The 13,482-nt window shown below is 41.2% G+C and overlaps 1 protein-coding gene across 4 annotated transcripts in view; it reads right to left on the bottom strand.

Moving 5' to 3' along the window:
* FKBP15 (FKBP prolyl isomerase family member 15) overlaps positions 1-13,482 on the bottom strand; it is a 92,452-nt gene that overhangs the window by 11,718 nt on the left and 67,252 nt on the right. For all 4 annotated transcript variants that reach the window (XM_077142799.1, XM_077142798.1, XM_077142804.1 and 1 more), the window contains 7 exons: positions 8,943-9,079; positions 7,164-7,319; positions 6,191-6,343; positions 5,063-5,179; positions 3,559-3,666; positions 2,563-3,281; positions 1,427-1,523 (listed from right to left, as the gene is read on the bottom strand). In XM_077142799.1, the coding sequence (XP_076998914.1) occupies positions 1,427-1,523; positions 2,563-3,281; positions 3,559-3,666; positions 5,063-5,179; positions 6,191-6,343; positions 7,164-7,319; positions 8,943-9,079 (1,487 nt within the window). The remainder of the gene's footprint in view (positions 1-1,426; positions 1,524-2,562; positions 3,282-3,558; positions 3,667-5,062; positions 5,180-6,190; positions 6,344-7,163; positions 7,320-8,942; positions 9,080-13,482) is intronic.

Below are 13,482 nucleotides of genomic sequence, written 5' to 3'. Positions count from 1 at the left end.
AATTTCCTGCTCTGATAAGCTGCTATGGCTGGCCTAGGATCAGTCTTCACAGGGCCTGGTCAGTGAGAAGGCAGCATATTGTGGTACAGAGGGCCCAGGGCTACCCAGCTCTGCCACCAACTAACTGACATCTTATACTCTCTCTGGGCATTAATTAAGTGATCTCTAAAGTCTGTCAGTATAGGCTTCTGTTCTGATCTGGCTAAAGTTCTGGCTCTGCACTTACTAGTTATGTAACTTTGGACACGTTATTTAATCTTTCTGAGCCTCAGTCCTCTTATCTATAAAAGGGGATAAAAGTATCTACTACATTGGATTATTTGAGGACTAAATGAGAATGTTTGTGAAGTAGTTTTCATAGTACCCAAGAAATGGGAGTTATTAACAACCTGATGTTATTTGTAGTAATAATATATTCCTGGTAAAAAAAAAAAAATTCTACTATATTTAAGGTAGTAACTTGGGATGCTTATTTGTTATTTTTTTTTTTTCGGTACAGAATTCATATCCAAGATTCCCAGATAAAATTTAATTCTTGGGGAAAAAAATCTTGGCAAAACCTATTCTGACTGATACATGAGGGAACAGAATTTGCCCCACTGAACCTAATATTTCTGTCTCTGGGATGGACTGAGATTGAAGCTCACCTGTGTTTTCCACACACATTTCATTTCAGTGAAATTCTTATCACAGCACTCAAAAACTTCTCCTGACAGCCAGAAAGGTTTAATGTAGCACCATGAGGAACAGCAGATGTAAGAATCTGGGTGCTAATCAAACTATCAGTAACTTACCTTCCTGGTCTTCGCTTTCATACTTTGCAGAGTGAGGCAAGACTATCAATACTTAACCTATTTTCTGCCCAGGTATGTGATGACAAAGAAAACCAGCAAGTTGGAAAGCAGGCTGAGTAAACTAAAAATGCTCAGAAATAGGTGGCCTTAGCAAGAACCCAGGGTGGTGGTCCTCGCTCTGCCATTAAGTCACTCTCTGGCTTTAAGTGCAACATCTTTTCAGACCTGTTTCCTTTTCAGGTAAAGATACCAGACAAGAAGATCTTCAAAGTCCTTTCCAGTTCTAAAATATAAATAATATCCTAGCAAATTTGAGGAAACTGAGGCTTTAGCATGCTGATGTAGGACTATGCAGCCCAATATTCCTCACTTAAAGTAGGAATAATTCCTGAGTGTGCAGAGACTGTGATCCCTTTTCAAGAATAAAGTGGTATCTGACCATCCCCACTGTGCTTATGGGGCTGCCCTCTCCCAGCCCCAAGCCTGCTCCCACAAGGCCCTGCACAGAGAGTCCAGGGACTGGGCCACCAGCAGGTTCCCTTTCTCTGCCACGAGAGGTTCTTCTCCAAGCCAGTGAGCAGGGGCCCCCAGGTTGTGGTGTAAGGGCTTGGCAGTGCCTGGGATTCCCTTACCACCTCATCTTCATCCTCCTCCTCAGGCTCTGCTTTGGGCCTCAGGACTTTCAAAGTTGCCCCTTTAAACAAGTCATCTTCTTCATCCCCAGAGAGACTGAAAGAAAATCAAATGATAGAAAACACCATTGTTCCTATCTCAGGGAACAGTGCCCATCAGCAACAAGGGTCACTGAACCCTGGGTGTGAAGCCAATAGCTATGCTAATCATCCAGAAATTCCTTCCACTTCCACTACCACTGTGTCCTCCCACTCTCTACACAGGCAACTTAGACTTCTTGATTCCCTCCATAACCTATAACCAGAAGGATCTTTTAAAAATAATAGGGTGGGCCACGGTGGCTCAGCAGGCAAGAACGCTTGCCTGCCATGCCAGAGGACCCGGGTTTGATTCCCGGTGCCTGCCCATGTAAAAAAAATAAAAAATAAAAATAAAAATAATAAATGGTATGTAAATATATCTCAATAAAATTGCATAAAAAATAATTTCTAAAAAAGTAATATCAGACCACATTATTCTTCTGCATAAATCCCTTTATTAGCTTCTCACTGTGCTTAAAGTCCCAACTTCTATGAGTGAGATTTTCTATAAAGTCTCACATGACCTGTCCTCTGCTCAGTTTTCCAACCTCAACTTAATACAACTCTCGTTTTAATTCCTTGATTATGTCATGTTCATTCTACCTCGGGGCCTTTGCATGTGCTGTTTTCTCCACCTCCAATCTCTCCCTCCCACTCTTGATACAGATAGCCTCTTTTTCATCCTTCAGGTCTCAGTTTACATGCTACCTTCACAGAATCATCGCAACCACCCTACCTAAAATAGAATAACTCCCTCTCTTATATTATGGCTTGTTTGCTTTTTAAGCACTTGTCATAATTTAATAAGATATAAGTATGTATTTGTTTGTGTTCCCTACTAGACTGGCAGCTCCTCAAAATTAAGAACTAAATCTGCCCTCCTTCTACTCTATCACATGCCTAACACAGAGCCCTCCAAGTATTTGTGAAGAGGTACATGAATGGGTAAGTGAATGAGTAAGTCTTTGAGGAATGAGCTGCCGTGCTGGAAAAAAACAGACACAATAACCTCCATGTGCAGCTTACCTGTCCCTGAAATTGCTCAGGTAACATACCTGGAAAGCTGAGGACAGTGGCTGGACGTAAGGGCGACTCCTGGCTCTGTAAAACCTGCTTCTGGGCTTGACAGCTCCTTGGAGGGATCAGTGGAGCTAGTGAGAACCTCTTCTTTATTAATGGGAGGCTGATGCTTTCCTCTTGGGCTTTCAGGTCCTAAGATCAGTGCATTCCCCTTGTTGGAGTCTGAAGTCAGGGATGGTCGTGTGGAGCTTTCTTGCAGTGAGCCATCTGGGGCCGCTTCCTCAACACAGAACTTTCCCAATGGGTTGTCTGACTTAGCTGCCATCAGGCTGACAGCAAGGGTCTCCTCACATTCAGGGTTCATGATTACAGCACCTGGAGGCTCTGGTGGAATTGAAGTAGGGGGCCCCAGTATGCTCTGGGATGGGCTGCAAGCTGGTTCAGATGGGAGAAAATCATCCTCTGTCTCTGGGAGTGCTTCTGCTTCTGAGCTCTCCCCTTTCCTCCTCTGTATATCATCCTGAGCCTGAGAAGGCAATGAGATAGCTTCCCTGACTACCTGTTCCAACAGCACAATGGGGGGCTCCTGCCTCTCTCTATTCAGGTGTTCTTGAGACAGCTCAGAATTGGCTGAGACTGACTGTTCCTGGGAAGGTCTCTGGGGTCTCTCTCCTGCTTTGCCTCCTCCTTCTTCTTCACTGCTGCTCTCTTCCTTATTTTGTTCCTGTTGGTTTAACAGCTGAAGAGTCACTATCTGTGGGAAGAGAAAAGCCAGGGAAGAGGATATGATCACTGAGAAGAAACCAGTAGGCACTCCTAATTCTTCAGTCCTTATTAGCACAACTGATTGTCTAGTTCAAATGACTTGTCTCTCCCTGTTATACGAGGCTGGTCATGTCTGTTCAGATAAATCATTCCAGGTATCATAGTTACTGATCAACAGTCTTGAATAATTTTTACTCAAGATCCCTTAGGAAATACTTAAGCAACAGGATACCCATTTCCATGAAATAATCAACAGATGGCTATACCTTTATGGTATTCATTATGGTCCCTAGAATAGTCATGCCATTGTAAGATTCCTCCAGCTCAAACTCTCCCCGCAAGGACTGGAACACCTGGTTCATTATCTTCTTGATCTGCGTGAAGAAGTGAGGGAAGAAAAACAAGATTGATATTTATGCTGCCAGGGACTCGAGCAGATATTTGCACACCAATGTGCACAGCAACATTATTCCAACTGCCAAAAGGTGGAAGCAGCCCAAGTGTCCATCAATAGAAGAATGGATAAGCAAAATGGGGGGTACACATATAATGGAATATTATTTGGCTGTAAAAAGGAATAATGTTCTAATACATGCAGAAACATGAATGAACTGTGAGGTCATCATATTTGAATGAAATGAGCCAGAAACAAAAGGGCAAGTATTGTATGATCTCATTGATATGAAATAATCAGAATAAGTAATTCATAGTGTCAGAAACTAGAATACAGGTTACCAGGGGCTGAGCCGGGAGTAGGGAATGGGGAGTTAATGCTTAATTAGTACAGAATTTCTGTTTGGAATCTTGGAAAAGTTTTGGTAATGGATGGTGATGATGGTAGCATAACATTGTGAATGTAATTAATACCACTGAATTGGATACTTGAAAGTGGTTAAAAGGGGAAATTTCAGGTTGTATATATGCCACCAGAATAAAAATTTTAAAAACCATAGAACTGTACAAAATAAACAGTAAGCCCTAATGTAAACTATGGGCTACAGGTAATAGTATAATTATAATATTGTTTCATCAACTGTAACAAAAGTACCACACAAATATGAAGGGTTAATAATAGGGAAAACTGTGTGCATGGTGGGAGGATACATGGGAACACTGTAATTTGTGCATGTTTTTTCTGTAAACCTACAACTGCTAAAATAATAATAATAAATGTATGCTACCAAATTAAGTGATTAAGCAATGCATTTAAATTCCAGAGGGGACTTTGGAAAGCTAAAATAAAGTCCTCTTAGAACTCTAAGTGGGACATAGCTGGTCATAAACTGAGGCACTGAGAACTGTGGCTGTGGAGAGGACAATGTTAAATAATGAGTAGTATTTGTGACAGAAAGGCTAACTGTGAGCGCTCCCTCTCAATGGCAGGCAAACTGGGGTGTGTATGCCCAAGACTTCTTCTAGACCATTTACTAATCCCTCTCCCTCCCTGTGACTACCAGAGAGAGCTGCCATGGGCTATGAGGATAATGGCTAGTGGAAGCTGGGCACACTTCCCACCCCCCATTTCCCTCCTATAACTCAGAGGCACATCCTTTATCTGTTGAAACGCCAGAAAAATAGGGCCCTTTTGGGTTTGCCACCAGGCTGGCTAGGTTCTGAGGATTAATTTTGACTTAAGTCAGACAAGTGGAACATCACTACAATTAGAAAAAAAAGCTACCAACACAACAACTTGTCCACATTCTTTTACTACATTGTACATTCAATCCCTTGATATGATACGGTTTGCCTGTTCCTTGTATACCAGCTCACCTTCTCTGAGGGGTCTGTAGCAGCAGCTTCAAACCCAGACTTGTCCTTCTCCAGTTCCTTGATGAGCTGTTCATTCTGTTCTGTTAGGGCTGAAACTTGGGCCTGGAGGGCTAAACACTGTAAAACAAAGACTGTGTTTGTAGCCCGGAACTTTACCTACCAAGTGAAAGCCAGCAAACACAAGGGGAGGAAAGCCGTCCTAAGCATCAAGTCTTACCTCCCCTAGGACTACTGATGACCACCCCCTTTTCTCCCTCTTTTGAGGCTGGCTGACTCACTCACAGCACTCTATTCCCTCTACACTCAATCTCAATTCACAGCTTCACTTCTTCTTTCCCAACAAGGGCACTTGCCTTGTTACTCATTCAGGTAAAAAATACAATGAAAAAAGGGGGGCTCTAGTCACATAGACAAATGAACACTGGGTATTAGCAGCGATCTGTTTATCTATAAGACTGCCTCTACCATCTCTGAGTCAAAGATTTTCAACTGGATACATTAAAGAAAGAAACTGACCTCCAGATCTGGAGGCTTACATACCATAACCCTGAAGTCAGCTCCTCCTTCTCTCTTTTATGTGCTAGATAATCCCCCCACTACACCAAGCTGTATCTCACCACAGTGCATTTGCCCACAATGCTCTGCTCCCTCCACCTTACCAAAGCTAGTTGTCTTTCATGGCTCTGCTCAAACATCAACTCCTTTGGGAAGCCTTCCCCAGCTCCCCAAGGCACTTCCTCTTCTGGTCCCTAGAGCATTTAATGCATATTTTTGATCCTCCCTTTGTCTTTTTTTCCTTGACTGTGAGATTCTTGAGGACGAAGTTCTTTGTATGCCTTTTGCCAAAAACAGTGTCTGGAGCACAACTGATACCCTAGAAATATTTGTTTAATAAATGGAGGATCAAACAATCATGGAAAACTGGTATTATCTTTTTCTTTCTCCAGGTCACTGACATGTTATCCCAAATCAGTATGTTAAAGATTACTGACAAACTGGAGAGTTAAATAAGTTTTTTAGCTTTTAACATCTTTTAGGTTCAAAAATATTAACACGGCTTAAACAACCTGCTGGCTTTAAATTAACTGGGCTGCCTAAATAGTATGGCTCGGAGAAAACCACATCTACCTTTTCCTGAAGTCGCTCTAGCTTTTGTTGGTTGTCGTCCCTCTGTGTGCACACCTCCTGGTATTGCTTCAGGTGTCCATCCTTGGCAGACGCCAGCAGACGTTCACATTTTGCTTCCCACTGAGTCTGGAGCTCAGCCTGCACTAGAGATAGCTGCCAAGAGAAAGTAATGACCATGTGCTCAGGGTTCTGTCACATCTAGACAGGCCCATCTTTCATAAGGCAAAAAGAATAAGCTAACAGACCAGACTTCATAGAGAAACAACTGTTTTAAATGTCTTAATTATTTGTAAATGTACTTTTTAAACGTAGGTAAGAAGATGTCATTCGTTGTCAGGGCTCTAAAAGGTGCTACCACCAGACAAAGATGTGACTGTCTAGACAGGTCCCTGAAGGCTAGGCCATAATATAATCATTACTTTCCAGACCCTGAACTTTACAGGTTCAGAAATGTATTTTGTCAAAATTCCCAAAGGTGATCAAACTGAGGGTACCTAATTCATGTTAATTAAATCCACAGAAACTGATGTGCAAATATGAACTTACAAACTTATAATGAGAGGTCACTTCGAACAGACTAGAGATAGAGCCTATTTTCCTTCTGATAACCTAAATAAATCCCTTCTTTTCAAGGACCGGCATATGCCTGAAGGATGGTATCTATCTGGTGGTTGAGAACTTTGGCCTTATCATGGTTAGAATTTTTTGTAGAGAGAATTTTCTTTATGTTTTACATTAACTAAACTTAAAAAAAGTAAATATTCTCCATTTGATTCCTGGCTCTTCTGTATATATTTGTATTGCCTTTTACTACCTTTCTCCACCTGAAAGCATCAATTATGAGAAATATCACCCTAAAGGATAAGGAAGAAACTGGAAACTTCTCTCTCTCCCTCTCCATCCCTCCTTCTCTCTCTCTTTCTTTGAGTCCTTCACATCTTTTTGTTTCCATACTTTCTCGGTTTCCCCTCACCTGTTCTGCAGCTGCTTGGTCTGTGGAGACCCGAGCCTTCTTCAAGAGCTGTCGAAGTTTGTCCAGTTCTTCTTGGTATGACTTGCGAATTTCATCCATCTCTTCCTCAGCCTGACAGCGCTCTTGTGCTGACTTCTTTTTCCTTTCTGAGAGGTTCTTAGAAACAAGAGAACCACCATGAGTTCCAACTGTTTTATCAGAGGATAAATGAAGTGGTGGGATGGCAGTGGTACTGACCTCACTGGATCCTTATTCAATTCTGGACACAATTTATTTCTTAGTTTCATTTTTTAAATATATTTAGTATTTTTTGCTACTGGATGAGAAAAATTGCGACAAGGAGAAGGAAAATAAGAGCTTTATCTGCCACTCTATTAAGAGATGGGGAACATCTTAACACTGATGAGAGTAGAGGGTAGAGGGGGGTAGACACTCTTATAAACTCTCTGTTTTTAAAGACCTGTGAAAGCCTTTAAAATGTACACACACCCATAAAGTCCACAAATGGAATATAAAGGAATCAATAAATGTATTCATAAAGCTAATGTTATAAGGATGTTTAATGTAATAGCGCCTACAATAATGAAAAACTGAAAACAGTCAAATTACCAATAAGAACTGGTTTTCAAAAAAAGTAATATTGTGGTAGAAACTGAAAATGAAGACCCAAATTTACCCCCTAAAGCGATACTAGGCTTAAATAACATAACTAGTGACATTTGCTGAAACCACAAGGATCAGCGAATTCTATTCATATTTAAACTATTATGGAACATAGAAAAAAATAGAAAGCTTTCCACTTTGTACCATGGGGCTAATATTACTCTGACATTAAAACTTTAATATAACAAGAGATAATATCAATTAAAGGACAGCACACTAGAAAAATTTTTGCAACATATATGACTGACAAAGGGTTGTTACCCTTAGTAAGGTTTACTAGATAAACTAGTATTATGATAGCAAAAGAGTAAAATATATTAAAAAAAAGAGTTCACAGAAGAAATAAAAATAGATATTAAATATCTGAAAGCTTTCTACGAATAAAAACGGTATATAAAAACATGATATATTTTACCTATCAGACTAATAAAGATTAGAAAAATTGATATTTGCAGAGTTGCAAAGGTATAAGAGAAATATGCATGCTCACATAGTGCTAAAAGTGTAAGTTAACATAGTCTTTTGGGGAGATAATTTGGTACCATTTGTAAAAAATTTAGATGTGTAGTATTTCCTCTGATCTGGCAACTGTACTTCAAGGTATTCATCCTATGGGAATATTCAAACAGATGTGCAAAAAATAATTATATTTTATAAGAATGTCCACTAAAATAATGAAAAAATGAAAACTTAACTATCCATCAATAGGTGAATAGTTAATTATGGTACAGCCTCACAGTAGACTACTCTGCAGTAGTTAAGAATAAGATCGATATGTATTTATGTAGTACAGTGTTCATTATATTTTTTTATTAAAAAGAGCATCGAACACAATTCATTATTATTAAAAAATGATATCTGTGTGTATAGATGTGTGTGTTTTATACATATACAATAATCTGGATGTATATATACATCACACCATTTAGTTACCTCTAATGCATGAGGTTAGAGAGGGGGAAAAGATAAACTTTGCTTTTAACTTTACGTATTTCTGTATTATTTATATTTGTTATGAGTATATGCTTTTGTAATTTTTAAAGGGGAAAAAAACTTATTAAACAGCTAATCCTGGCCACCTGAATCCAACAGAGACATATGGGTTGGAAAACTTACCTTTTCCAGAGACTCCTTCTCAGCTCGGAGGTCACTCAGCTCCTCCTCCAGGGATGATACTTTCAGTTCTAGTTGTCTACGGCTCTGCTTTTCATTTTTTAATTTGGACTGTGCTTGCTCAGAGGTTTCTTGGAGCTCTAGGATACAACAGCAGACAGCCTTAGCTGCAGAGCCAGAGCTGCGGTGGACTACATGGTGTTTCAACAGCTCTTTTAAAGCTGCAAACTGCGATTCCCCAATCCTACCACACAAGCATCCTCCACACACTTCTTTCAGCATCACCTCACTGACCAGCAGTAAGATTTATCAAACCATAAACTGACTCTCCCACCTATGCATATCTATCCTGTAGAAGCTCACATCGCTATACATGTGTTACTTTCTACACATTTAAATGGAAAAGAAGAGGTTCTGGGAAGATGGTGGAATAGGATAGGTTGAATTCACCCCTATTCCAAGGAACAGCTAGAGAACAGACAGGAAGGCAACTGAGACAGTGATTCCAGGGTCTAAGTGACCAGGGAGGGTCTTCTACACCACATAGGAAGGCCGTGGTTGCAAAAGCTAAAGAACTGAGATGCAGAGTACCAGAGACCATCCAGCTACTAGTGCAAACTGCCTAACACATCCCTTCCCAAATGGTAGCCCGGAGCCCTTAGGAATGCACAGATGGCGACTGGGGACTAGGAAATACAACAAACCACGTTCCTTGAACATATTACCCTCACGCACGCAGCCCCTGCCCTATGACCCATGACTCCCCCAACACCCCATGCACCTGAATCCTGTCACCAGCCCCCTCACCGTGCTACAACTGCCTGCCCCACATACCCACCGCAAGCACGGACACATCTCCAACAGCCCAACCCACCTTTCCCGTGCAAGCACAGTCTCACCCTGTCCTCCTGAGAGCCGCCGACCCCTATCCACCCCCACCCAGCTCCTAGACCATCACCTTCCCCACCCAGCCCCTGCAGGTGATCACCTGCGCATCAAGGCTGTAGGCACTTACCTTCATACCCAGGCTACACCAGCCCCCAGCCCATACAGTCACACAACCCTACCCCGTACCCACTGAGCTCCGTACATGTGTATATCAGTTTACCACTGTCCCAGGTCCATGCATGTGTGCACCACCATTAGGCCCTCCAGCTACAAGCAGGTGTTGACCTGCACATCTGGGCCACACCCACCCCCAGTCCATGCAGGCACAACTGTGGCCCGTTGGCCCGGAATTCTATGCATGTGCACACCAGGCCCCGCCCCCCAGACCCAGGCACCTGCACAGCCACATCTTCCCTGCTGCCAGATGCCCACACATTGGTGCACTGACTTTTTGACCCTTGAACCCCAATCCCCTGCCCGGCACAAGCACCCTGTTCCCACACCTGGCATAGCCCCTGTCCTGCACCCACATACACACCTGCTCCCACCCTCCCACCCCATCCCCCGCATCTGCACACCAGTGCCAGGGCCCCACCCACTGGACATCATCCACCCAACCCACGTCCCATAACCCCCGTAATCTGTGTCCCACCCCTACATACTCCCACATCCGCATCCCAGGCCCCATGGACCCCTTCCCCTGTGCAAGGACACACCAGCCTCCTGCCCACCCTGTGTCCTGACCTTTGTGCCACCTACTGTACACCCTGATACCCACGACCCACACTCCATATGCCCACCCACAATCTGCCTGCTCACCAGCCCCCTGCGCATCCATACAGCGCCCCCCATCCACCTCCCGCCGCACCCTCCTCTATGTCCCCCATGTCACATCCTGCTTCTGCTATCCAAGGCCTGCCTGAGCTGCACCATCCCAAGGCCCCCACACTGCACCTCCACAACCCTGTGCCCAGTCCCCATGCTTACAGGCACCAGTGCAGTGTCCCCCCGCCTATGCCTACACCTGCGCAGCTATAGCTCATCACTGCACTGTTGTGGCCCCACCCGTGCCCCGCATCCTACTCCACATCCATCCCACAAATACAAAGCTTTGGACTACTGAAGAAAATCAACTTCCAAAGTAACCTTATCAAGATATTTACATGCCTTGAAGACAACAGAAGATCATTAAGATATCAAGATGCAGACAGATAAAGCCCAGTCTAATGACCAAAGTAAAATACCAGAGGAGACATAGACTTTGGAACAACTAATCAAAGATGTTCACATAACTCTACTAAATAAAATCAGAGGGATGGCTAATGACATAAAGGAGATCAAAAAGACACTAGAACAGCTTAAGGAGGAATTTGAAAGAATAAATAGAAAAACAGCAGATATCACAGAGATTAAAGATGCTGTAGACCAAATAAAAAATATTCTGGGGACACATAACAACAGATTTGAAGAGGCAGAAGAAAGAATAAGTGAACTAGAGCACAGGGCAACTGATTTCGAACACTCAAAACAGAAAATGGCAAAAAAGATGGAAAAATTTGAATTGGATCTCAGGGAAATAATTGACAAAACAAAACACACAAATATAAGAATCACTGGTGTCCCAGAAAGAGAACAGAAGAGTTAAGGGTTAGGAAAATTTGTTAAGGATTTAACGGGGGAAAACTTCCCAATCCTTATAAATATGCAAATCAAAGAAGGCCAACAAACTCCAAATAGAATAAATCCAAATAGGACTTTCCCAAGACATGTACTAATCAGTCTGTCAAATTGTTAAAGAGAAGCTGAATATCCTGAAAGCAGCAAGAGAAAAATAATCTACTACTTACAAGGGAAACCATATAAGACTGAGTCCAGACTACTCAACTGGCACCATGGAGGCGAGAAGACAGTGGTATGATATATTTAAGATTCTGAAAGAGAATGACTTCCAGCCAAGAATTCTGTACCCAGCCAAACTGTCCTTCAAAACTGAGGGATAGATTAAAATTTTCACAAACAAATGCTGAAATAATTTACCAATAAAAGACCAACAATATATTGTGTTACCAACAATAGCACACTCTTAAACAACCAGTGGGTCAAAGAAATTGTTAGAGAAATCAGGAGCTAACTGGAGATTAATGAAAATGAGAATACAACATATCAGAACTTATGGGATGTGGCAAAGGCTGTGCTGAGAGGGAAATTTATTGCCCGAAATGCCTATATTAAAAAAGAAGAAAGCAAAAATCAAGATCTTTTTACTGCTCACATGGGGGAACTTGAGAAAGAACAGCAAACTAACCCCAAAGCAAACAGAAGGGAAATAACAAGGATTAAATCAGAGTTAAATGAATGGGAGAAAAAAAGAACAGAAAAAATCAATTAAAACCAAAAGATGGTTCTTTGAGAGAAATCAATAAAATTGATGGACCACAAGCAAGACTGACAAAGAAAAGAAGAGAGAGGATGCAAATAAACAAAATCAGAAAAAGAAGGGCGTCGTTACCACAGACCCTGAAGAAATAAAAGAAATCATAAGAGGATACTATGAACAACTATATGTCAACAAATTTAGATGAAATGGACAAATTTGTGGAAACCCACAAACAAGCTACACTGACTCAAGAAGAAATAGACAATCTCAATAAAACAATCACAAGTAGAGATTCAAACATTCATCAAAAATCTTTCTACAAAGAAAAGCCCAGGGCCAGATGGCTTCCCAGGGGAATTTTATCAAACATTCCAAAAAGAACTAACACCAATCTTGCTAAAACTTTCCCAAAAATTGAGGAAAAAGGAACACTACCTAACTCATTTTATGAAACTAACATCACTTTAATAACAAAACCAAGTAAAGATGCTATAAGAAAGGAAAACTGCAGGCCAATCTTCCTAATGAACATGGATGCAAAAATGCTCAACAAAATACTAGTAAATCGAATCCAATGACACATTAAAAGAATTATACACCATGCCCAAAGGGGTTTATACCAGGAATGCAAGGATGATTTAACTCAAGAAAATCAATTAATGTAATACAACAGATTAAAAAATTGAAAAGGAAAAAAATGATCATCTCGATTAATGCTGAAAAAGCATTCAACAAAATTCAATACCCTTTTTTGATAAAAGCACTTCAAAAGGTAGGAATCAAAGGTAACTTCCCCAATATAATCAAAGGCACATATGACAAACTGATAGCCAGCATCGTACTCAATGGAGAGAGACTGAAAGCTTTCCCCTTAAGATGGGGAATGAGACAAGGAAGGCTCCAGTCATCACTTTTATTCACCACTTTTACTCTAGCTAGAAGTTCTAGTTAGAGTAATCAGGCAGGAAAAAGAAATAAAAGGCATCCAAACTGGAAAGGAAGAAGTAAAACTTTCATTATTCGCAGATGACATGATACTACACTTGGAAAATCCTGAGAAATCTACAACAAGGTTACTTGAGCTAATAAATAATTCAGCAAGGTGGCAGGATATAAAATTAATGTGCAAAAATCAGTAATGTTTCTATACATAAGCAATGATCTAACTGAAGAATCAGTTAAGGAAAAAAATCCATTCAAAATAGCAACTAAAAAAATCAAGTACCTAGGAATGAACTTAACTAGGGACGTACATAAAAAACTACATAACATTGCTAA

Source organism: Tamandua tetradactyla, chromosome 2, assembly GCF_023851605.1.
Source record: "Tamandua tetradactyla isolate mTamTet1 chromosome 2, mTamTet1.pri, whole genome shotgun sequence".
Classification (NCBI taxonomy): Eukaryota; Metazoa; Chordata; class Mammalia; order Pilosa; family Myrmecophagidae; genus Tamandua; species Tamandua tetradactyla.
Note: the sequence above shows the minus strand (reverse complement) of the source record. Positions and strands in the feature narration are given on the sequence as shown.